Source organism: Chrysochloris asiatica, unplaced genomic scaffold (genome assembly GCF_000296735.1).
Source record: "Chrysochloris asiatica unplaced genomic scaffold, ChrAsi1.0 scaffold00015, whole genome shotgun sequence".
Taxonomy (NCBI): domain Eukaryota; kingdom Metazoa; phylum Chordata; class Mammalia; order Afrosoricida; family Chrysochloridae; genus Chrysochloris; species Chrysochloris asiatica.
The window spans coordinates 26088339-26114272 of NW_006408533.1; the positions used below are offsets into that span (position 1 = coordinate 26088339).

The window sequence follows — 25934 nt, forward strand, 5'->3', positions numbered from 1 at the left end:
ACTGATAAGTTAATCACTCCCCTCTTTGCTACAAAATGTTCATCTTTAGATTTCCAACACTCACAATCAGTCCTGATAGCAATTATTCACCATTGCATCACAAGAGACCCATCTGAATTTCGTTTTATCAGCCTTTTTCTGGGTTGTTTTTGATCTTTAGTTCTTTGAAATATTTTTAACAAAGCCGCACCTAAATTTTTCTCATGCAATATTTTTCTTTTCTTTTGTTTTAAGGTAATTAATTAGGCATTCCATTTTTAAGATCACAATAAACCGCATTTTGCTTTTTGACATTTTTCAGTTCAATGTCTGTTACTCTGGATTTATATTTTCAAGTAGCAATTTTCTGTAGTCTTCAGCAGCACACCAAGCTTTCTGTTGGCTGGCCACCAATTGTAAAAGTACATACAGCTGATGGCAGCTGCCTTCTCTAATCAAGGCAAAGGGCTAGAGGAGTAGCTAATTACTATTACCTGTTAATTATCATTATCTGTTGGGTTTTATCCTTAAAAGGGTTTCTATAAAACGGGTACTTTAGGTCTTGTGATTCTAGAGGTGGAATGGTTTCTGGTGCGTTGAATATTACTTTGTGTCATATAGGAAAAGCATCACAAAAAAATAACTAACATTTAAAAAGGTATGTAATTCAGTAAGACATAGTTTAGATTTTTCTAAGTAGTGTGTTTTAAAGCAACCTATTTCAGGTCAGCATATACAACTAAAAGGTGTCATAAACAATGTTTAGTGTTGCTTCCTGTTATAAACTGATGTTTTCCATTCTTTTGAAGAGAATTTTGTTGCATTCATTTTTAAAGTATTTCTTGTAACATATTTTCTTGGTTTTAAAACTCATTCATGGATTACAACCTGATTTGAAAAATAGTAGAAGATACAGTGCACGTGTTTCTTAGTTCAGACAATCCAGTGGGGGATGAAATGTAGAAAGTTTCACATAAGACAGTGTACATGTAACAATTTGGGTTCCTTTGGTCTGGAACTTCCAAACAAGACCAAATCACAGGAAGCAAACACATTTTTATTGAGTTGATTCCTGACTCATAACAACTCTGTAGGTTAGAGTCCAACCAACTCCTACAGATACCAAGGCTGGAATCTTTAGGGAATTAGACTGCCATGGCATCACCTGGGGAGCAGCTGGTGAGTTCAGACTGCCACCTTTCAGTGTTATGGCATTGCAGGATAAGCACTGGATTGCTAAATGCAAAGTAGATGCTTCATACCCACCAGCTGCACCTTAGAAACCCTATACAGTGTTGCTATGAGTCAGAACCAATTTTACTGCACTTAACACACTTATTCAACCTGTATGCTGAACAAATAATATGAGAAGCTGGGTTATATAAAGAAAAATGTGGCATCAGGATTGGAGGGAAGACTCATTAACAACCTGTGATGTGCAGATGATACAACCTTGCTTGCTGAAAGTGATTGGAATGCAAAGGTTGGGAGCAAAGAGGTAGGACCCCAGTAGTTGGAAAATTTGGCCTTGGTGATAGAAATGATGCTGGAGAACGAATGATAGATTTCTGTAAAACCAATGATTTGTTTATTTCAAATACCTTCTTTAGACAGCATAACAGATGACTATACACATGGACCTCGCCAGATGGAACACATAGAAATCAAATTGACTACATCTGTAGAAAGAGAAGATGGAAAAGCTCCATATCATTAGTGAAAACAAGGCCAGGGGCAGACTGTGGAACAGACCATCAATTATTCATATGCAAATTCAAACTGAAGCTGAAGAAAATGAAAACAAGTCCATGAGGGCCAAAATATGACCTTGAATTTATCCCACCTGGATTTAGAGCTCATCTGAAGAACAGATTTGATGCATTAAACACTAAAGACAAGACTAGAAGAGTTGTGGGATGACATCAAGAACGTCATACGTGAAGAGAGCAAAAAGTCATTAAGAAGACAAGAAAGAATTAAAAGGTCAAAATGGATGTCAGAAGAGACTCTGAAACTTGCTCTCCAGCATAGAGATGCTAAAGCAAATGTAAGAATTAAGGAGGTCCAAGAGCTGAACAGAAAATTTCAAAGAACAGCTCGAGAAGATAAAGCCACATACTATAGTAAAATATGCAAATATTTGGAATTAGGAAACTAAAAAGGAAGAACAAGCTCAGCATTTTTCAGGCTGGGGGGAACTGAAGAAAAAATTCAAGCCTCAGCTTTCGTTATTGAAAGATTCTTTGGGCAAATTATTGAATGATGCAGAAAGCATCAAGAGAAGATGTTAGGAATACACAGAGTCATTGTACCAAAAGGAAATGGTTAATGTTCAACCATTCCAAGAGGTACCATATGATCAAGAGCCAGTGATACTCAGGGAGGAAGTCCAAAGTGCATTGAAGGAATTGGCAAAGAACAAGGCACCAGGAATTGATGGAATAAAAATTGAAATCTTTCAAGAAAGTGAGGCGGCACAGGAGGCACTCACTCATCTCTGCCAAGAAATTTGGAAGACAACTATCTGGCCGACTGATTGGAAGAGATCCATATTTGTGCCCATTCCAAAGAGAGGTGATCCAACGGAATGCGGAAATCATTGGACAATCACTTTGCTATCTCAAGTGAGTAAAGTTTTGCTCAAGGTAATACAGAAATGGCTACAATCATACATTGACAGAGAACTTCCAGAGGTAGAAGCTGGATTCAGAAGAGGCCGTGGAACGAGAGATATCATCGCATATGTCCGATGGATCTTGGCTGAAAGCAGAAAATATCAGAAAGATGTTTACCTATGCTTTATTGACTACGCAAAGGCTTTCGATTGTGTAGATCATGACAAGCTATGGACAACATTGAGAAGTATGAGTATTCCAGAACACTTAATTGTACTTCTGAGGAATCTGTACCTGGACCAAGAAACAGTTGTTCGAACAGAGCATGGGATCACTGAATGTTTTAAAATTGGGAAAGGTGTGCGACAAGGTTGTCTTCTTTCACCATGCTTATTCAACCTGAATGCTGAGCAAATAGTATAAGAAGCTGGGTTCTATGAAGTAACAACCTGCGATATGCAGATGATACAACCTTGCTTACTGAAAGTGAAGAGGACTTGAAACATTTACTGATGAAGATCAAAGAGCACAGCCTTTGGTATGTATTGCATCTCAATGTCAAGAAAGCAAAAATCTTCACCACTGGACCAGTAAACAACATTCTTATCAATGGAGAAAAGATTGAAGTTGTCAAGGACTTCATTCTTCTTGGATCAACTATCAACATTCGCGGAAGCAGCAGTCAAGAGATCAGTCGACGTATTGCATTAGGCAAATCTGCTGCACAGGAACTTTTTATAGTATTGAAGAACAAAGATGTCAGCTTGAGGACTAAGGTGCGCTGGCCCAAGCCATGGTATTTTCAATAACCTCATATGGATGTGAAAGCTGGTCAGTGAATAAGGAAGATCGTAGAAGAATTGATGCCTTTGAATTGTGGTGTTGGAGGAGAATACTAAAAGTGCCATGGACTGCCTCAAGAACCAATAGATCTGTTTTGGACGAAGTGCAGCCAGAGTGCTCCTTGGAGGCCAAGATGGCTAAACTTCGTCTCTCATACTTTGGACATATTGTCAGGAGGGAATAGTCGCTGGAGAAGGATATCATGCTTGGTAAGATGGAGGGTCGAAGAAAAGAGGAAGACCCCCAACGGGATGGATCGGCCAGGCGGCATCATTAATGGACTCAAGTGTGGCAGCGGTAGTGAGGTTGTCCTAGGATCGGACATTGTTTCGTTCTGCTGTGCATGGGGTCTCTATGAGTCGGTTCCGATTCGATGGCACCTGAGAACAACAACAAGGTCTACACTGATAAATGGTAGCAATAAATCAGTGTCAAAAAATAAATTGTGCACCTGTAAAAAGTTGAATTGTCTAAAGTTGTGTGATGCACATGTTTACAAGAACACAAAAAGAGGCTGCTTATGTACAACCAAATTACCCCATGGGATTTATTTGCTTTCCTGGTTTAGAAATTTAGGCCCATAGTTTGATGAGCACTATAGTTAAGTGGCCCCTGATAAATAGCATGTTTAGTTTTTCTGTTTTATCTCTTAGTTCGTTCACAGTACCTCAGCCTAATCAGCTTGCAAGCAGCCATAGAGTACAACAATTTGTCTCCATTCACCTGGAGCACATGGGAGGAAAAAGAGTCGGGATATGATTGTTGGCTGATTGCTTCTTTGAACAACTCCCTTCTTTCCTAGACAGAAGAACTGGATGAGGATGGTGCCTGGCTATCAGTACTAAACAGTTTGATTGAGGATTCTGTAGAAGAATTTTGATTAAGAAAAAATTACAGTGCAGAATTTTAAATTTTCATGGAATTCATACTTTTATGGTCTTCTGTGAGCTTTTATGGTCTAGGATACAATGTAATTTATAGAATACATTTTTGTCTAGGATGATAAAAGGATAAAACTAAGATGCATTCAATTTGTCGTGTTTCAGTCTCTTAGAGTTTATTAATTCTACGTATATTCTTTGAAATATTCGTGATGGCTTTCCTCCCAATATTTTATTGGAAAAATTTCATCCATAATAGTAAAGTTGAAGGATTTTTACAGTAAAACATCTGTGTACCTACTGCTTTGATTCTATCACCAACACATTTTTTGTCTTTATTACATGTCTATTCATCTCTCTATGTGATACTTTTTGTGCTATTATTGCTTATGCCCATTTTATTTGATTTGACATTTTTTCAAATTTCTGTTATAATTTTCTCTCACTGTCCTTCTCTCACAGAACAATTTTCTGGCCTTTTCTAAAATGGTGGTCTCACTGTACTATTCTAAGTGAGACTAGCTAGACTCTTTTTTCCCTAAGATAATTAAATTCCTCTTGTTTTGTTCTTACTTTAAGTCAGTATCTAACCTAAATTAGAGGACTCCTGTAATTAAGGGTAAAGTTTCGGGGGGTGGGGTGGGTGGGAGTTGGGGGTGGTAAAAAGCATATAGTTTATCCAGAAGGAAAAATATAATCAGGTTACACAAGTTAGAAACCAGGGCTCCTGACTTCTTAACAGGTGCCTTCTTATGCTGTACTAGAAATGGAAAAATAATGATGATAAACCTTTATCAAATACCTGCTGCTGTATGTGGGCATGGCGCCAGACCTTTGGCCTCTGTGGTTTCTGCTTATCTCAATCATTGTGTAGATGAGGGTTATTTTGAATTTATAGGTGAGGGTTATTCAGACAGTTCCTGGCAGAGCTTGGATTCCTATCCATGACTGTTTATTATAAAACTTTTGCTCTTTTCAACATGTAATCTTTGGACTATTTCCTAGTTCATTGTTCATACCATTGTAGCCTAAGGCATCTTCCTACCCACCTGTCATTGTTTTATATAGGTACTGTTTACCTGCTTGGCTTTCCTTCTATATCTGTTTCCTTGTAAATAAAAAAAGTAAAGAATTTTTTATTAACTTACATCCATTATTTTTGAATGCCCCAGAGTGCCCTCATGCCTGCACAGTTATTCTTTAAGACTGAAGATGGTGGCAAGTATCCAGTTATATTTAAGCATGGAGATGATTTGCGCCAGGATCAACTTATTCTTCAAATAATTTCACTCATGGATAAGGTAAACAAAACCTTATATTGGTAGGGAACTTTATTTTATTTTGAAATTCTGATTTAGTGTCCACATTGGTATTGTGGATGGTAGTTTGTTGTCACGGTGGTTCTCACTAATAGTGACCCTGTATAGGATTTCCAGTGGGGCTACGATAAGGCTTTCGCTCCTGTAAAGAGTTACAGCCTCAGAAACCCTATGAAGGGTCTCTATGAATCAGAACTGACTCCACAGCACACCACCACCATCACCACGATAGGGTTTCTGAAGCTAAAATTCTTTTTATGGAGGCAGAAAATCTCTTCTCCAGGTTCAAACTGCTATCCCAATTCATAACACACTATCCTGTCAGGATTCCTTAGTGTACACATTATTTATGGGAAAAAAAACCAAAAAAAACACAAACGTATTTGTAACATTTAGGTACAGTCTTAAAAAGTTCAATAATCTCCAGTTGACCTTAAACATACTTGGTTGTTTTTTTACATATCAAATGGTTCCTGTGATAAATATCTATGGAAACTGCATATGTTTTCTTGTTTGTGTACTTTAAGATACTTTTTATCTCCATAAAGGAGTGCACAAGCCATGGAGGAAACCTACTGCTCATTCATTGAACCCTGTTCTGAACACTGCTGACCTTGATTTTGAGAGAGAGAGAAAAATCTGGCATACCATCTTTTATGCAAATGTTTAATAAAATTTTTTTGATGATTGTAATTACCAAAGTTTTAACTAAAAGGATGTTTTGATTTAGGGTTACCTCCTAAATGTAGGTTTACCTGTTATATTAAACTGCTGTGTATCCCTATAACAGTCTTTACATATTTTCTTTTGATTGGAAGCTGTTACGTAAAGAAAACCTGGATTTGAAGTTGACACCTTATAAAGTATTAGCTACTAGTACAAAACATGGTAAGTTTTCTTGTGATCTTTTTTTCATTGTCCAATAAGTGAACTTTTTTGACTGAAAATTGAATAGTGTTGAAGATTATCATTTCTAATACTGAAGAGATCATTTGTGCATTTTTTCTTTCATGTTACTGCATTGTGAAATCACAGAATAATCTTTGAAAAAGTAGCACCTTTTTTTTTTTTTCTAACTTTTTAGACTGAATTGTGTGAAGGCTTACAGAGCAGATAATCAGTTTTACTTTCAACAGCTCATACACATCTTGTCTCATCTCGCTGATTTCAGTCCCTTCAGTGTAGCCACACTTATCGCTCTTCCTCTCTGTTTGCTGTTTCTATTTCTTCTCCTTTCCTAGCCCTTCTGAACTTTGTCCTTGGGTCTCAAATCAGTGAGTATTCTAAGGTGTGCATACCTCACGAGTGGTACAGTAAAGTGACACCTTTTTGTTGTTTCTTTGCATTCAAGCTGATTGCACCTCACACTAATTTCTCATATGATTTATCTGCATCCTGAATCATTAGTGAGAATGACTGTGACTCCGAAATGCCTTATACCACGTTGTTTGTAAAAGTCACTAAGCAGTCATGTTGCATATCAACTGCTGGTTTATATTTTGCCAGTAGCATTGAAGTCTTTCTGAGGATGAGTAACAGCTGAAAGTTGGGTGGAAGATTCCTTGGGAATGCTTCTTAGTGCTTACTGTAAATTCTACAGTCGTCTCACTCTTAGAGCATCTTACTGTTAGAGGCCTTGGTGAAACAAAAATATATACTTTATTCTCCTTCCCATTCCCCTCTTTTCTGTCCTTGTCTTCCAAACTTTGATGGTTTAATTCTTCTCAGTTTCCTTTCATAATTGTCTTTTGAAAAATGCAAATTTGGTTGTTTACTCTCCTGCATAAATTTAGTTAGTGAATTTCAAAAGAACTAATGCAAACTCTCACTGCTGTTATGTTTGATTGAATGAAACATCCCTTACTCTAAAGTGGTAATGAGGTGGCTTCAAAGAGTTTGTGGAAAAATGGATCTTGGGCAGCATGGCAGAAGTGATTGGTGTCAGATGAACCCAGATCTGGACTAACTGAAGAAAGTTGCACCTGGTCTTCTGAGCCAAACGATGAGTGTTTATCTCATGTATTTTGGGAATATGATCAGGAAAAAGTGGAAGGTCAGCAAAAAAAAAGAAAAGGAAGACTCTTAACAAGATGGATTGACAAAATGGTTGCAACAGTGGCTCAAACACAGCCGTGATTGTAAGGATGGCCCAGGACTTAGCAGTGTTTCTTCAGTTGATTTGAAGCTGACTTGATGGCATCCAACAACAATAAATACCATGTCCAGGAAAAGGAAGACAAAAGGAGGAAAATAAACATAGACATAGTTTTAGGATTAGGTCATAGGTATTCAAGTTTCAGATTTCTTACAGTGACTTAAAATGTAGAAATAAATGCAGAAATAAATTTTTGATGTTAGATTATGAAAAATAACAATCTATTACTTTATATTTCATATATACAATAGTAGAAATTGATTTAAGATGGCTTAATTTCTATAAATACTTTCTTGTTACTATGGTGTAAATGGTAGTATAAACTTACTGTTGTATTTATAGACTTTGCATTGCTTTTAATTTTATTATTAACAAACAGCTATGCTTAAATATAATGCTTGTATTTATGTGTAGGCTTCATGCAGTTTATCCAGTCAGTTCCTGTTGCTGAAGTTCTTGATACAGAAGGAAGCATTCAGGTAATTTATATATTTTAAAGATTTATATAGTTCATAAATATATTTTTATAGTAAAAATTCAATTTTTTAAAAAAGTTTATGAAATTAAAAATAAGTCTTTTTAAATTTTTTATCATCTTTATTCTTCAGTTCTTTTTCTTTTCCTCAGAAGTAAACATTATTAATAGTTGGACATTTTTTCATGTTATTAGTACATATAGACGCTCTGTTGTTAAGTGCTGTCTAGTCGGTTCTGACTCATAACAACCCTGTATTGAGGAGTCCTGGTATGGCACTGAGGATAATGCACTGGACCACAAGGTCGGTTTGAACCACAAGGTTGGTGGTTCAAACTCACCAGCTGCTCCTCAACAACACAGGGTTTCCAAGAAGCAATTAGTGAATTTGAACTGCTGACATTGCAGTTGGACCCGACCTTAATGTTTAAGTGCTTATCCTGTACAATTTTTCCCATGTTCAGTCTGTACCTCGTTTAATAGTTATTTATGTGTTTGTCCATTTCCCCTGATTTCTTAGAATTCTTGGTACTCATATTTTAATTATTATAAAAGTTTGTAATTGATTTCATCAGCTTACTAATGGAAACAATGTTTCAATATTATACTTACCTGGTAATTTTAAAAAGTCATATTCACTTTCAAAATATATAGTATGTTAATTATATGCTGATTAAGTGTGTTACCACAAACAAAAGCAAAACTCATATTCACTTTTAGGAGAATGGCAAAACAAAGTGATTAATTAAATGGAAAAAATAATAGATTTATTTTGTTTTCCCTATGGAATGGAAGTAACAACATCCTATATTTTTTATTTCACAAGTCTATAAGAATAGTATCAAAACAGATTCTTTAGGAATACGAGGATTAAAGTTCATGGAAAAATTGCATTGTGTTTTGTTTCCATTTTCCTCAAATACAAATTTCAGAACTTACTGTCTATGCTCACTTTTAGGAGAGACTGTTCGTCATTATTTACCATTTCAAAATGTCTGATTTGTTTGAAGATATTGCATATACATAAATAATGTCCTTTTAGAACTTTTTTAGAAAATATGCACCGAGTGAGACTGGTCCTAATGGGATAAGTGCTGAAGTTATGGACACTTACGTTAAAAGCTGTGGTAAGTTATGGACACATACGTTAAAAGCTGTGGTAAGTTTTCAAACCTTTACCTTCCATTGATAGGTTGGATGAAAAGAAACTAGACTATCTTTGTCTTTGATTCAGACTTCAAACACATTAAGATATGAATGTTCAGTTAGGCACTGTCTGGTTGATTCTAACCTTAGTCATCCTCCTATGCATAACTGAATGAAGTGTACTCACAGTTTTCACCCTGCTTGAGCCCATTGTTACAGCCACTGTGTCAGCATATTTCACTGATCGTCTACTTTACCAAGCATGGTGTCTGTCTCCAGGTACAGGTCCCTTCTGATAAAATGTCCAAAGTACATGAGATGAAGTCTCCCCATCCAAGCATCTAAAGATCATTCTGGCCATAGTTCTTCCAACGTAGATTAGTTTGTTCTTCTGGCAGTCTAAGGTATATTCAGTATTTTTCACCAACACCATAATTTAAACACATTCATTCTTCTTTGGTCCTCCTTATTCATAGTCCAGAAAAAAATTAAAAGCCATAGGGTCAATAATAAAAGCCATCAGTGCTTTGACATGGTAGTAAAAGTTCTGGATTAGGTCTCTAATATATCATTGCAGTTACATGAATATTCATAATTAGAAGCTGTCTCTCCTGGAGACACTTAATTTTCGTTTCAATTTTCTGTTTTTGAGTAACTGCAGTTAAGTAAAACACTGTGATGCAGTGTTTGGATATTTGGCCAACTGAAACCTTGGTGGTTTGAACTCATCAGCTCTTCCGCAGGAAAACAATATGGCAGCCTGCTTCTATAAAAGTTTACAGACTTGGAAATCCTATGGGGGTAGTTCTGCTGTGTCCTGTAGGATTGCTAGGCATTGGCATTAGGTTTTTGGGGCAGGTTAGTAGACTGTAGGAATAGTCTCAGTCAGCAATAATAATACTGTAGACAAATCTCAAGAGTTAAGATAATAGTGCTGTGTTTAGAGGGTGCCTCATACGGGTATTTTTGTTTCAGTGTTTGTTTTCCTTCCCTGGAAATAAGTAAATAGCAGCACGCTGCAGAGATTAATTGATATTCTACAAATGTTTGTTTGTGCTCGCAGGCTTTTTTTTTTTTTTTTTTTCCCCAGGATCTTTTATTTTCTTAAAGGGATTTTTTTTTTCCCCTTGAGTTTAAGAGCAGAATCATGAAGGATTTTGTATTAAAGATGAGCTCTGAATAGTGTATTACATAATCTTTTATACCTTTTTTTTTTTTTTTTTTTAAGTATTCAAAACATAGGGCAAAAAGAGGGCTTTCTAGGTCTGTATTTGAAACTTGCTTATTATTTTATAGTGTTTGAATTTCTTTCTTGCATACAGTATTTTATATTTTTATAATGCTCCTGTGTGGTTGTTTTCCAAGCTATTTTGGACTTTATCTCTCATTTCTAAATTTATTCTAGATGATCCCTTTTTGAATGAGAAGTATAAGAAAAATGTAGTAATCTGAGGAAGTTTTGAAACACAAACAAAATGTACAAGGTTTAATGTTTAATGTGCTGGACTGCCAGGTCTCTTTGAAAGACAAGGTTGGCAGTTCAAGCTCACCAGCTACTCCTTGTAAACCCTATACAGGGTCGCTATAAGTCAGAACCAACTCGATGGCACCTAACAACAACAATATATATTCTTATGCTTAACTGTAGGAATTTAAACATGTTTTAACTGCATTTGTGCAAAAAATGATTGCACATGGCCTAGTTCCATCTAAAACTGTAAAAAGCACTGATGGATGCAGTTAGAGAAATGTTTCTGATCTTTCATTCCCTTCTCTTTCACTTTGTATTTCTCTCACTCCCTTTTTTATAAGTTTTTCTTAGGTCTTCAAATCTTTGTTTTCGATTGTCTAAAAAATATTTGCATACTATCTAAAAGTGCTCAATTAGGCAACATATTCAAGATATGAACCACTGAAATGACTGGCAGTTTGTGCTGTCTTTCATTTGGGCTTGTCAGTTGATTCACCTATAAAACATGGCCTCTCTGTGGCTTTAGCTTCTCGGAGCATGCTGGTTGGGTTCCTAGAGCAAATATTCTAAGAGACGTAAAGTGGAAATTATTAGTTTCTGAAGGCCTGTGCTGAGAAAGCAGTTCTTGTGGAATACTAGCTTAGGTATTGGGTTGCTAACCTCAAGATCAGCAGTTCAAGCCCACCTGTTGCTCTGTGGGAGAAAAATGATGTTTTTTTCTCCTGTGAAGATTTACACCCTCGGAAACCCTATGAGCCTTGGTGATTATAAGTCAGAACGCAGCCAGACAGCACACAGGCAGGCATGCCATGTATATGCTGTTTCATTAGTCAGAGTCTACCTGGATTCAAGGTGAGAGAACATGGAACCCATATCTAAATGAAAAGTGTCACACAATTTGTGGCTGTTAATTCACCACACCTAGTGTGGTGCTGTGGGCTAATGCGTCAGACTGCAAAGTTGTTTGAACCACAAGGTCAGTGGTTCAAGCTCACCAGCTGCTCCTTGGAAACCCTATACAGGGTCACAGTAGGTCAGAACCAACTCAACAACACTTAACAACAACAAGAACAAGTTCCTAATACTTGATCAAATGTTATAATTTGTATGTTAAAAAACAATTATTTTACCTTTTTACCAATAATACCAGTTGCTGTGGAGTTGATTCCAACTCACAGAGTCTCGATTTGTGTCACAGAATTTTAAAAGGCCACAGAATTTTAAGTGGCTGGCTTTTGTAGATTTCCAGGCCTTTCTTCCACGCCTCTGGTAATCTCCAACCATTCATTTATCAGTTGAGTGTATTTTATCTATCTTCCTAGGCATATTATCATTAGGTATTTTGTACTTTTGATGAGTACTGAGCAGTAACTAAATTTCTAAGCGAATCTGTATTATAGAACTCAGTGTACTGCATTTTTCTTTATGACTAACAAATTTAACATTTCTTAATAAATCGCTTTGTTGTGTTTCAATGAGGAGCCTTTTGTCAGTCTGGAATTGCATATTTTGGAGCAGTTCTACAGCTGCATTGCTCAGAAGAGTGAGGCAACACATTTTAATTTGAGGATGAAGTTTGATTTTAATTTGAATCAATTTGAGAATTTCTCTACGTGAGAAATCAAACACAATAGTAAACAAATTGATATTAAAAGTAGTGTAAGCTGTTTTTATATTGTGTGAACTGTACAACTTGGTCTGCATGTGCTTTTCATAATTCTTTTTTCTTTTGCACCATTACTGCAGCTGGCTATTGTGTGATTACATATATACTTGGAGTTGGAGACAGGCACCTGGATAACCTTTTGCTGACAAAAACAGGTAACAAGAATGACTGTTTATAGATAACACATTTTATATGCCAATGAAACCTACCCTGGAATCTGTTTATGATCAGAAGAACTTGGGTAGTGAAGATAAATCATAGACTCTTATAGTTCCTTTAAAATAGTGAACACCCATCATCACATAGCAGAATCTTTGTAGTAGTAATCTTTTAGCTAACTGTTGCACTTCTGTTATTAGATAGTTGCTTTTTTTTGGAAAGCCCATAATATACGGAGGCAATTCTTTCTCTTACTGTACAACTCTAGTTAGAATGTTGAAACATTCTTTCTCTTACCAAACTACACTTAATTCATGGTAACTTTCGTCTTTTATTCTTTTTGTTTCTCTTTGTACTTCTAGGTAATTGTCATTCTTGTTCCCTCTTCTTCCTGTTAACCCTTTTGTACAAGCACATTTAAAAATTAGAGCGCTTTACTCTTACCCATTTTTTTTAGTTTCTCAATCATATATCACTTGCATATTTGAAATTCTAATTATATAATCAACTGCAAAATTTGTCCCCTTTCTCTGCTTCCTGTCAAAACCTGTATCTTACCTCATTTTCCCCTCTCAGTAAGAAGAAACATCATTCACCCAATTGTTCAATCCCCAAATCTAGGAATCATCCTTAATCTCACGTTTGGCCTCAACCTTGCATGTTAAATCTATTAGCATGTCTTCTCGACTTCCAAAATAGTTCACGAAGTCACTCACTGCCATGATTCCACTGCTCTCACCCCAGTGAAGCCACCAACATCTCTTGTGCTTACATGTTTTGAATAATGTGGACATTTTACTATGGCTTCTGTGGCTTGCCCATACTGATCTTTTACATGTTTCCTGAAAATGCCAAATCACCCCTGCTGCAGACAAGTGCTCTTGTTATGTTTCCTTCTTGGAAAGCACTTCTTTCAGATCTTTGTAAGACTGACTTTTATGATCAAGTTTTTAAATTCTCAAGACATTGCTTTTGAGAAACTCTGTCTAATACTTCAGTTTGAAATCATATAATCCCATGCTACCCGCTTGCAGTTGCTTTCCATTTATTAGTTTTGTTTTCTTTGTACCACTTATTACTAACTCAAGTTATCTTTTTTTATTTAATTCAATAAATATTTATTGAGCACCCCTGGTAGCACTTTGGTTTAAGCATTGGACTGCTAACCACAAGGTCTGTGGTTTAAACCCACCAGCTGTTCCAGGAGAGAATGAGACTGCCTGCTCCTATGAAGATGTACATACAGTCTTGGAAACTAAGGAGCAGTTGTGTTCTTTCCTCTAGGCTCACTGTGAGTGGAAATCAGCTCAGTGGCAGTGGATTCACTATGTGCCAGGTTCTAAGGACGGAGTAATTACCAGAGGGAACGTAACAGACAGAAATCCTTGCCTTCATGGCTATTGGTGACTTTATTATCACCACCCCCATTCAGAATACAAGTTCTGTGAGAGCAAGGGCTTTGCCTATCCCATTTCCCACCATGCTTCCAGAGGGTTGAATAATGCCTTGCTAAAATGTTTTAAAATTGGGAAAGGTGTAAGACAGGGTTGTATTCTTTCACCATACTTATTCAACCTGTATGCTGAGCAAATAATACGAGAAGCTGGGTTCTTTGAAGAAAAACGTGGCATCAGGATTGGAGGAAAACTCATTAACAACCTGCGATATGCAGATGACACAACCTTGCTTGCTGAAAGTGAAGAGGACTTGAAACATTTACTTACGAAGAGCAAAGAGCACAGCCTTCGGTATGGATTGCATCTCAATGTCAAGAAAACAAAAATCCTCACCACTGGACCAATAAACAACATTCTTATCAGTGGATAAAAGAGTGAAGTTGTCAAGGACTTCATTCTTCTTGGATCAACTATCAACACTCGTGGAAGCAGCAGTCAAGAGATCAGACGACGTATTGCACTGGGCAAATCTGCTGCACAGGAACTTTTTAAAGTACTGAAGAGCAGAGATGTCAGCTTGAGGACTAAGGTGTGCCAGGCCATGGTGTTTTCAATAGCCTCATATGGATGCGAAAGCTGGACAGTGAATAAGAAAGATCGTAGAAGAATTGATGCCTTTGAGTTGTGGTGTTGGAGGAGAATACTGAAAGTGCCATGGACTGCCAAAAGAACCAATAGATCGTTTTGGAAGAAGTGCAGCCAAAGTGCTCCGTGGAGGCCAAGATGACTAAGCTTTGTCTCTCAAACTTTGAACATACTGTCCGGAGGAAACAGTCGCTGGAGAAGGATGTTATACTGGGTAGGGTGGAGGCTCAGAGAAAAAGAGGAAGACCCCTAAAGAGATGGATTGGCCAGGTGGCATCATTGATGGAGTCAAGTGTGGCAGCGGTAGTGAGGTTGGCCCAGGATCGGGCATTGTTTCATTCTGCTGTGCATGGGGTCACTATGAGTCGGTTCCAACTCGATGGCAACTGACAACAACAACAACAGAATGTCCAGATGCCAAAGGATAATGCACTAGACAATAAGGTTGGTGTGAACTGCTAGATTGGTGGTTCACATTCATCAGCTGCTTCTTGGAAACTATACAAGGTTGTTATGAGTCGGAACCAACTCAACCACACATAACAACAACAACAAAATGTTCATTAAATTTGTGTTCAATTAGTGAAAAGGAAATAAATATTTCTGCTCTTTTCTTCTTGGGCTAAATAGTTCAAACTTTTTTAACCTTCCATAGAAAATAGATTTTCAAATTACACTTTAAGCAGATCTCTTGTTGTTAAAATGAGTCGATTCCAACCCATAGCCACCCTGTATAGGGTTTCCGAGGAGCCACTGGTGAGCTCGAACTGTCGACCTTGCCGTTCAAATGGCTTTGCAGTCTAGCGCATTAACCCACAGTGCTACACCAGGAATCCTCTCATAGGTGAGTCCAATTCCTGTTTTGTTAGTATTCCCCTAAATTGAGATACCCAGAATTCAACATAATATGTCAGGTGGAGTTAGTAAAGTATCTAAGTCACATCATCTATAATTTCATATATTCAAATTTAATTTATTGTATGTGAAAAATCATTTGTGGTTGAATTTGGATATGTGAACCACTTCTATGGCAAGGCCTAGCTATCCCTCTAAGAACTAAGACCCAAGCAATCGAATTGTTGTGTAGGTTTGTGGCTAATTTATAAAATACTTCAATGTGTTTGGAGAAAATTATAATTTGAAATAACTTTTGCTGTGTTACTTTTAGATCTCCTTTTGGTTGAGTGTTTTAACAAAAAAATCAAGTTACCAGAGTGATTCCATTTGCTCTATAATGTGATCATTTCATAACCAGTAGAGGAAGGGCTACTATAAGTCAAAATATACTTGATGGCATATAACAATAGTGGATTGCACTAATGCATTGAGTAGCATTGCATCTGTAATGTCATATTCACAGATTCTGCTCGTCTCTTCAGAGTCCTGGTGTGGCATTGTGGGTTAATGTGCCAGGCTGCAAAGCCGTTTGAACTGCAAGATTGAAGGTTCAAACTCACCAGCATCTCCTTGGAAACACTATACAGGGTCGCTATGGGTTGGAACCGACTCGACGGCACTTAACAACAACAACAGCTCATCTCTTCATTTGGAATTTGATAAATAATAGACTTTTTTTCTCCCAGATGTGGAGGATCAGCTTTCTTGAGTATCACTGTGTTTGTGTGTGTTGGTGGGGATATTATAAGAATAACATTAGAAAAGAAGAGTCTACCTGAAGTTGTTTTGTTTTTCAGTTCAGGTCACAGTAACTTGTTTTGTGAAAACATTCCATAAAATCCCAGAAACAGAAGCTTAAATGTATTGTTACCAGTTTTCCACTAGAGGGTGCTCCAAATTTGCCTTTAAAACAAAAACATCTTAAAATTGCTGCCTGCTAGGTAGAGGCATAGGCTTTCTTTTAAAGCAGCATTTCCTTGAGCTAATTCCTAACTGCTCATAGTTATTTCATCCAGTTAAGTTACGCGGGTAGCGTTTTAAGTTATCCTCACTAGGAAGTATAAATTCTTTCTCTTCTCAGATTTGGTTTGAAATATAATTAGATTATGTAAAGAAAGACTAATGTCAAGACAAATTGAAGTTATTTACATTCATCAACTTCTAAAAATTCATAATTCATCTTAAAATTTTCTGTCTTCAGTCATCAATTGACTATCCATATTTCAAAATATTTACAAGTTATACTAATTTTATATACAAGGAGACTTCAAAAAAAATCGGTGGAAAAATTCCTTTTTTTCTATGAACCTTTTGGAGCCCCCTTGTGTACTAAAATAGATTCTTTTTATAGCTTTGCCAACTTCTTAGACTGGATTTTCAGTATTATTGATTGCAGAAAAATGAATTATTATTGTCATTTAAAAATGTTCCAAATAACATGAAATACCTTCAGTTGAATATTTGAGTTCTATTTGCCTTCATCGCAGATAGTAACATATTAGAATTCACATCTATGAATTCTCTTACATGACAGTCCAACTTTCAGAGGTCAGTGGAATATTTTCCTTGTCTTAGGGATCTTTTTCCCCATTCTTCTTTGCCACTTTATATATTTAGAATATGACCAAGAGTATGGGGCACGGAGAATGCTTCACTGTACCTAGAGAATTTCAAAATCTATACAAGAGTGTTGTTTTATGCCATCAAGTCAGTCCTGACTCAAAGCAACCTTGTATAAGCTTTCTGAGGAGCAGCTGATGGGTTTGAACCACCATCCTTGTGATTCAAGCCAACCGTGCAGTCTAGTGCTTATCCTACAGCACCTTAAAAGTTGACAATGCAAACCCACCTCGTGGCTCTTAGGGAGAAAGACCTGGTGATGTGCTTTAGTAAATAGTGTTGTTTTTGTTGTTAAGTGCTATTGAATCAGTTTGACACATAACGACCCTGTGTAGGGTTTCTAAGGAGCAACTAGTGGGTTTGAACCACCAACCTTATGGTTAGCAGCCCAGTGCTTATCCTACAACACCACATTGCCTGTTAGTGTTGTTAAGTTTCATCCAGTCAGTTCCGACTCATAGCAACCCTATATAGGGTTTCCAGGGAGCAGCTTCATGGGTGTGAACTACCAACCTTGTGCTGATCCTATAATAGCACGCTTGTTGTTGTTAAGTGCTATTAAGTTGGTTCACAGTGGCATACTAGGGAGCTTCAAAAAGTCTGTGGGAAAATTCCATTGTCTTTTTCATTTCCTATTTTGAAGTCCCCTGCTACAAACTATGGAATCCTGGTGTGGTGCTGCAGGTTAATGTGCTGGATTACAAGGATGGTTTGAACTTGAAGGTCGTGGTTCAAGCTCACCAGCCATTCGGCATTGACTTGGAGGCACAACCTACAAACTGTAGGAGTCTTAGTATGGCACTGTAGGATCAGCAGTGGACCACAAAGTTGGTTTGAACCACAAGGTCAGTGGTTAAAACTCACCAATTGCTCCTCAGAAACTTTGGTTGCTATGACGGCACTTGACAACAGCAAAGGCAGCCCTCCAAACTATGAGTTAAAATTATGCATTTCCCAGAATTATTTTTGCCCTTGCTGTTGTTGCTGTTTTTAAGTGCCATCAAGTCAATTCCGATTCATAACGACCCTGTACCCTGTATAGGGTTTCCTAAGAGCAGCTGATGGGTTTGAACAGCCAACCTTGTAGTTTGTGGTCCAGTGCTGATCCTACAGCAGCATACCAGGAGTCCTTGCTGTTTGGTCTTAAAAATGAAGCAAACCTACTGTTTTCTTATAGAGTCTGACTCACAGTGACCCTATAGGGCAGAGTAGGACCACCCCATCGCCTTTCTGAGACTGAAAACAATGTGTAGAAGCAGACGGCCATGACTCTTTCCTGCAGAGGACCTGGTTGGTTGCAGTTAGCAACCTAAAGCACTTTTTAGCCAGTTCAATCATTTAATTTTGTTGACATTTCCTCAGCAAATACAGCAGAGGGCACTCTTAACCTACCATAAATGTAAAAGTCTGGAATTCCTTTGCCATTGTCACATGTAAAGCATAGCATTGTTTTCCTAAAACAAATTTGGATTGAAGGATGTTTCATTTGTTATTATGCTAATATAACATTTTTTAGCAAGCAGAGGAGTGCTGGTGGCACAGTGGTTAAAGCACTGGGGGAGGTGCTATCAAGAAGGTGGGTAGTTCAAACCCACCAGGCACTTCATGGGAGAAAGATATGGCAGTCTGTTTTTCTAAAGATTCCAGCCTTCATCTACAAGTGGATTCATAAATAGATACGAAAGCTGAACAGGAGTGGGAAGTTGAATGAACATATGCACATGAATCTATACATATATGAATGTACAGAACATATAGAGAGTAAATTTCTAAATATGTATATGTGCTGTGTATGTATATGTACATATGAATATCTGAGGAAAGAGATGATGGTAAAGCTCTATATCATCAGTCAAAACAAAGGCCAGGGGCAGATTGTGGAATAACCATTAATTGCTCAGATGCAAATTCAAACTGAAGTTGAAGAAAATGAAAACAAGTCCACGAGAGCCAAAATGTGAACTTGAATATATTCCACCTGAATTTAGAGATTATCTGAAAAGGAGATTTGATACATTAAACACTAAAGACAGAAGACCAGAAGAGTTGTGGGATGACATCAAGAACATCATACATGAAGAAAGCAACAAGTCATTAAGAAGACATGAAAGAAGGAAAAGACCAAAATGTATATCAGAAAAGACACTGAAACTTTCTCTCCAGCATAGAGATGCTAAAGCAAATGGCAGAAATGAGGAGGTCCAAGAGTTGAACTGAGAATTTCAAAGGTCAACTGTAGAAGACAAAGTCAAATATTACAACAAAATGTACAAAGATCTGGAGTCAGAAAATCATAAAAGGAAGAATACTTTCAGCATTTCTCAAGTTGAGGAAACAAGAAAAAATTCAAGCCTCGACTTTTGTTTTTGAAAGATTCTCTGGGCAAATTATTGAATGATCCAGAAAGCATCAAAAGAAGATGGAAGAAATATGCAGTCACTATACCAAAAGGAAATGGTTGATGTTCAACTGTTTCAAGAAGTAGCATATGATCAAGAGCCAATGATACTGAAGGAAGAAGTCCAAGGTACATTGAAGGAATTGGCAAAGAACAAGGCACCAGGAATTGATGGAATAAAAATTGAAATCTTTCAAGAAAGTGAGATAGTACTGGAGCCACTCACTTATCTATGCTGAGATTTTTGGAAGACAACTGTCTGGCCGACTGATTGGAAAAGATCCGTATTTGTGCCCATTCCAAAGAGAGGTGACCCGACGGAATGCGGAAATCATCGGACAATATCTTTGAGATCCCATGCGAGTAAAGTTTTACTAAAGGTAATACAGAAACAGCTGCAAGCATTCATTGACAGAGAACTTCCAGAGGTTCAAGCCAGAATCAGAAGAGGCTATGGAACGAGGGCTATCATTGGTGACGACTGATGGATCTTGGCTGAAAGCAGAGAATACCAGACAGATGTTTACTTGTGCTTTATTGACTGCACAAAAGCTTTCAGTTGTGTGGCTCATGACAAGCTATGGACAACATAGTGAAGTATGAGTATTCCTGAACACTTAATTGTGCTCGTGAGGAATCTGTACCTGGACCAAGAGGCAGTTGTTCAAACAGAACGTGGGAACACTGAATGTTTTAAAATTAAGAAAGGTGTGCGCCAGGATTGTATTCTTTCACCATACTTATTCAACCTGTATGCTAAGCAAATAATCTGAGAAGCTGTGAAGAAAACACTACATCTTCCAAGAAGCTATGAAAAAAAATACTGTATCTTCACTGTGTTTTCAATTGTAAGTGAAAATGCAAATTATGATTAGAGTTTGATGAGTGCTGACCAATTTGTAGTATACTCATAAGGGAGCATTTCTAATTATAAAAATAAAGGTTTCATTATATCGATAAATAGTTTTTTACAACCTTCATTGTTTCTAGGTTTAGTGATGGGACAGTAGGAAAGTTAGCACTCACAGAAGAAATACTGTTTGTTGTTTTTTTAAATGTTCAATGTCAAGTTACACTAAAATTCAAGAGCATATGGAACACACTGGAGTTAATGGACTCTTGGAAAACAGTTTGGATTGTAGGGCAAAGTAGAAGTGAGTAAAGCAGGAGAGTGAGCATAGATGTGAAAATTTAATGAGTGCAATTTTCATATTTTTTGTTGTTGTTAGTGCTATCGAGTCCTGTTCCAACTCATAGCAACCCTGTGTAGGGTTTCCAGGAAACAGCTAGTGGGTTTGAACAGCAGACATTGTGATAGCATCATACCAGGAGACCATTTTCACATTGGTCACTTTTAATGATTAGGTAAACAAAATGGAAATTTAAAAATAAAACACCAACTTTTATATGTTAATTTTAATATTTCTGTTTACTTTAGTTCAAGATAGACAATTGTGTAGAACTACAGTTTTAAAAATAGCATTGTGTCACATCTTCAAAATAATAGTAACATTTAATTAGCATCTCTCCTGGTGTGGCGTTGTGGGCTAATGTGTCAGACTGCAAAGCCGTTTGAACTGCAACGTCAGTGGTTCAAGCTCACCAGCTGCTCCTCGGAAACCCTATACAGGGTAGCTGTGGGTCGGAACCGACTCAACGGCACTTATCAACAACATTATTCTTTGAGAATTCTGTTACAAGAAGGATAGAAATATACTCTTTATTTGTAAGCATTGATAACAATAACCAACATTGGAATTTTATTAGTACCTGTATAAAGAAGTGAAAACTGGGTTTTCTATCCAAAACAAGGAATTCATGAAATAAGTTAGGTCTGATACCTTACATTGTTTGATAATAGGATGCCCGGGTTTGTTAATGGTGGCAGCTTTGTCAGCAGAGATTGTTAAGACTGGTCATTTGCTTAAGTGCTGAACATTACTTGGCATTGTATTTGGGGGAAAAAACAGTAACATTTTAATGTTTATATAAAACCATGGAAAGTTGATCTATACGTGTAATGTTGGGACTCTCTCCTATCTTTACACCTCTTGAGGGTAAAATGGTATGTGTCTAATGAGGTAGAGAATAAATGGGAACTCCAGAATGAGAATAAAGTATAAAGAGAAGTCCTTAGTTTAGTTGAACAGAGGATATGTATTTAGCTAATGACAGCAAAATCTCATCATAAAGTTGATCATAGACTTATCACATCCACTTAAGCTTTGTTAACTCCCTCTTAAGAGATTAAGAGATAATATTCTCCCAGTGAGTATTAATATTATCAATTTCCACACTCTAAAGTTGATTTCTCACCATTTTTGAATCATAGAGTTCTTTTGAAAATCTGGTGAAATCTAGCAATCTCCCAGAAATCCATTTCATTTTGCTTAGAGACAACTGAAACCCAGTTTTGCATTCCTTTCATGGTTCCGGAACCAAAAAGTTATTTATCAAACATGAGTACTACATGGTCCTCTTTTAAGTAAAAATAAAATCCCTTGTGTTGACATCTTAAATTTAATGATCTTAACTTTGTACAGCCTCAACCTGATCGTAACTTCTAGGGCTTTTGCGCTTGCATAGCTAGTTTTATAAATTAAATCTGTTATAAGCTAGTAAAACACTACATTAATATAAGAGATGATATAATACTGATAGAATACTGAAACAGGAAAACCGTGAATTCGAAGTGCTTTTCCTGTTTCATGCTGTGTGAAAGTTCTTATGCTATTTTAGATGAACTACATTAAAACATTTGTTTTGGATGCTGTCATTTAATTTTAAGGTATAACTAAGTCTGTATTCACCTACAAGAATGAAAATAATACCAATCCAGTGAGTCCTGGTTTGGCCACTTCAGTATAATACATTGAACTGCAAGGTCAGTTTGAACCACAAGGTCAATGCTCAAATCTACCAGCCGCTCCTTGAAAACCCTATATAGGTCACTGAGTCGGAACTGACTTGATGGCACTTAAAAACATCAACAATCTAGTGAAGGAGTCCTGGTGTGGCGCTGTAGGATAAGCGCTGGACCACAGGTCAGTTTGATCTACCCTTAACAGCAAACTACAATCCAGTGAAAACCCAGTAATCACAGGGCAGTATTTGATTGTCAGGTGCCATCTGGATAACCTAAGCAGCATCTATTGATTTTATTATAGATCAGTATAGAAGTGAAGACAAAGTAATTTCGAAATGAGACAAGTTCTCTTAAGAATTTTCTGGTTTCTAGAAGAGAATTTCTTTCGTATTTTCTAGACTAGAATGGTGCATTGTAGGATCAGCACTGTACTGAGAACCACAAGTTTGGCAGTTCAAACCCACTAGCTACTCCTTGGAAATTCTATACCAAGTTGCTATGGGTCAGAACTGAATGGACAGCACTTAACAACAATACAACAAAGTTATAAATAGTGAAATAAATGTACAGTAGACACATTGAGTGCTTCTGTACACTAGGCATTCATTGCCTTGGGTTTCAGTGCTATCACAGAGGGAAATAAAGCAAGATTCTTGATTATGAACTGCTTGGCTTTTTAAAAGATCTGGTATGGGGAAAAAGGTAATTTCAGTGTATACTTGACTAAGGGATGTTGATAGATATAAGTGAAGTAAGCAATAACTAATTACCAGATGTTTCCTGATTTAGGTAGTTACAGTGTGGTGCTAAAGGAACAATTTAACTAAACTGTAAAACTAAATTGTTACTAAACTGGTAGCGTAGTGGTTACGAGTTGGGCTGCTAACCTCAAGGTCAGCAGTTCAAAATTACCAGCTGTTCTGCAGATGAAAGATGAGGCTTTCTGCTGCCGTTAAGATTCACAGCCTCAGAAACCCTATGCAGGGTGGCTGATAGTTGGAACTGACTCCATGGCACATGACCACCTCCACCACCTTGGCTATGTGTTTTCTGGAAAAGAGCATTTTTCACTTCTCTGTAGGTGGCGCTGTAGGATAAGCCCTGAAATGCTGACCGTAAGGTTGGCAGTTCAGACTCTTCAATAAAAAGATGAGACTTTCTTTTCCCATAAAAATGTACAGCCTCGGAAACCCTAGTCAGGGTCACTACAACTCAGAACTGAGTCAACGGCACGCCAACAACAACTACTATATTTAGGAGTCCTGGTGTGGCATTGTAGAATAAGCACTGAATTGCTTACCTCAAGGAAAGCGGTTCAGACTCACCATCCATTCCTTGGAAACCCGGTTCAGGGTTACTGTGAGTCGAAATTGATCACTTCAAAACTGCAAAATACTGGATGATACCTATTTTTGTGGAAACGGTTGTTTTTAATGAGACTTTGAACAGGAGCATTTTAAACCAAGTAGAGTTAAAAAGGGATCTTTAGGTGTCTCAAGTGGTGAAGTGTGCTGGACTGTTAGCTGGAAGGTTGGTGGTTCCTACCTTCCAGAAGTGACATTGGAAGTAAGACCTCGTGAACTGCTTCTGAAAGGACGTGGTCTTAGAAACTATGAAGCAGTTCTATTCTACACAAAAAGGGGCTACATGAGTCAGTCAGAATTTATTTAACAGTAGCTAACAATGTAAGTTTTAAAACACACACATTCAGGCTTTAAAAAGCTCATGGAAAAGTGAAATTGAAAAATGATAGAATTTTTTTCAGGAACTTTTGAAGCACCTTCATACACATACCTAGTACTGAAAGTCCATGATAGTCTGTGAAATAGGACGTCAAAACCTAACTAACACACCTGGGAACCTGAGATCTATATCCACTGAATACAGGAAGTCCATGGTGTTGGGTAGGGGCAGCATTGGCAGCTGGATCAGGGCTTTGCACAGATCTGGGCACCAGGGGGAGTAGATACAGACAGGTAGCCACCAAGACACGGTCTGAAGGTGCTACAAGTGTGGTTGGTGTTGGCGTCCATGGCTGCCACCACCTTGTTGGTACAGCCACTTCCTGATCATGTGCAGCTGCTGCCTAGAGGCAGCAAGAAAAGGAATGGAGGATCTGCATTAGGCATTGCCCTGAGCCAGAAGTAAGCAGCTGCAAGGCTGATGGATGGGTGAATGGAGCCCAGAGAAGAGGAAGGAAGAGGTCCTAAGGGGATTGGGATGTACCTTGGAGCCCCATGCTCATTCACTTTAGGGGTTGTTGTTAGGTGCCATTAAGTAGGTTCTAACTCATAGTGACTAGTCACAGCAGAATGAAACACTGCCCAGTCCCACACTGTCTTCACAATTGTTATTTTTGAGCTCATTGTTACTGCCCTGTGTCAGACCATCTTGTTGGGGAGTGCTCCTCGTTTGTGCTGACACTCCACTTTTTCAATCATGATGTCCTTTTCTAGGGATTGGTCCCTCTTTATAATATGTCTATACTTCTAAGGAGCATTCTGACTGTAATTCTTCTAATCAAATTGATTGTTCTTCTGGCAGACTATGGTACTTTCAATATTCTTTGCTAACACATAATTCAAATGAATTGCTTCTTCTGCTGCCTTCCTTACTCATTGTCCAACTTTCACATGCATATGAGTCAATTGAAAATACATGGCTTAGGTCAGACACTCCTTAGTCCTCAAACTGACACCTTCAACACTTAAAAAGGGCGTGTGCGGCAGGTAAATCTTTCAAGGGCATTGATTGTGACAACTTCTCTCTTTTTTCATTTATCTTGATGTTATGTATGGGTCTAGCTGTGAAGATTTTCATTTTCTTTACACTGAGGTACAATCCACACCTAAGGCTGTATAGTCTTTCGTCTTCGTTATTCTGTCCTTCGTCGTCATTATTGTAAGTTCTCTTTGTTGTCAGCAAGAAAGGGTGTGTCATTACAGTTGGTTAATGCCTAGTTTTCCAATCTGATACCACATTTCTGCATATATTCAAAAGCTACTCAGATTAGTTCATCCTCAGAAACTCCACACAGAGTGGCTTATGAGTCGGATTCGACATGACAGCATTTGATAACAACAACAATGATTAAAAAAAAAAAAGACAGCTGCTTTCCTTAAAAAAAAAAAGCAAAAATTATTAAAAAATAAACTTATGGTACCACACACATCCGTATAGTCAGCAAACTTTGCCCAAACTGATGTTAGGTTATGCGTGTGTGTGTTTGTAAGCAAAGAGGCTTAAAAAAAACTTGTGGAAAAATCGTGTTATATTTCAATTCCATTTTCCCATAAAACTTTTGAAGTCTCTTTGTGTATATATGGATGTTGTTGTTATGTGCTGTGATGTTGGTTCCGACTCAAAGTGACCCTGTACAGGGTTTCCAAGGCTGTAACTCTA

General features: G+C 37.5%; 1 protein-coding gene across 1 annotated transcript in view; it reads left to right on the plus strand.

Annotated features, from left to right (window-relative positions):
- Positions 1 to 25934, plus strand: part of PIK3C3 (phosphatidylinositol 3-kinase, catalytic subunit type 3) — a 186512-nt gene that overhangs the window by 145034 nt on the left and 15544 nt on the right. Inside the window, exons 16-20 of the mRNA XM_006835138.1 lie at positions 5491 to 5619; positions 6456 to 6525; positions 8207 to 8271; positions 9310 to 9394; positions 12631 to 12705. Coding sequence (XP_006835201.1) covers positions 5491 to 5619; positions 6456 to 6525; positions 8207 to 8271; positions 9310 to 9394; positions 12631 to 12705 — 424 coding nt within the window. The remainder of the gene's footprint in view (positions 1 to 5490; positions 5620 to 6455; positions 6526 to 8206; positions 8272 to 9309; positions 9395 to 12630; positions 12706 to 25934) is intronic.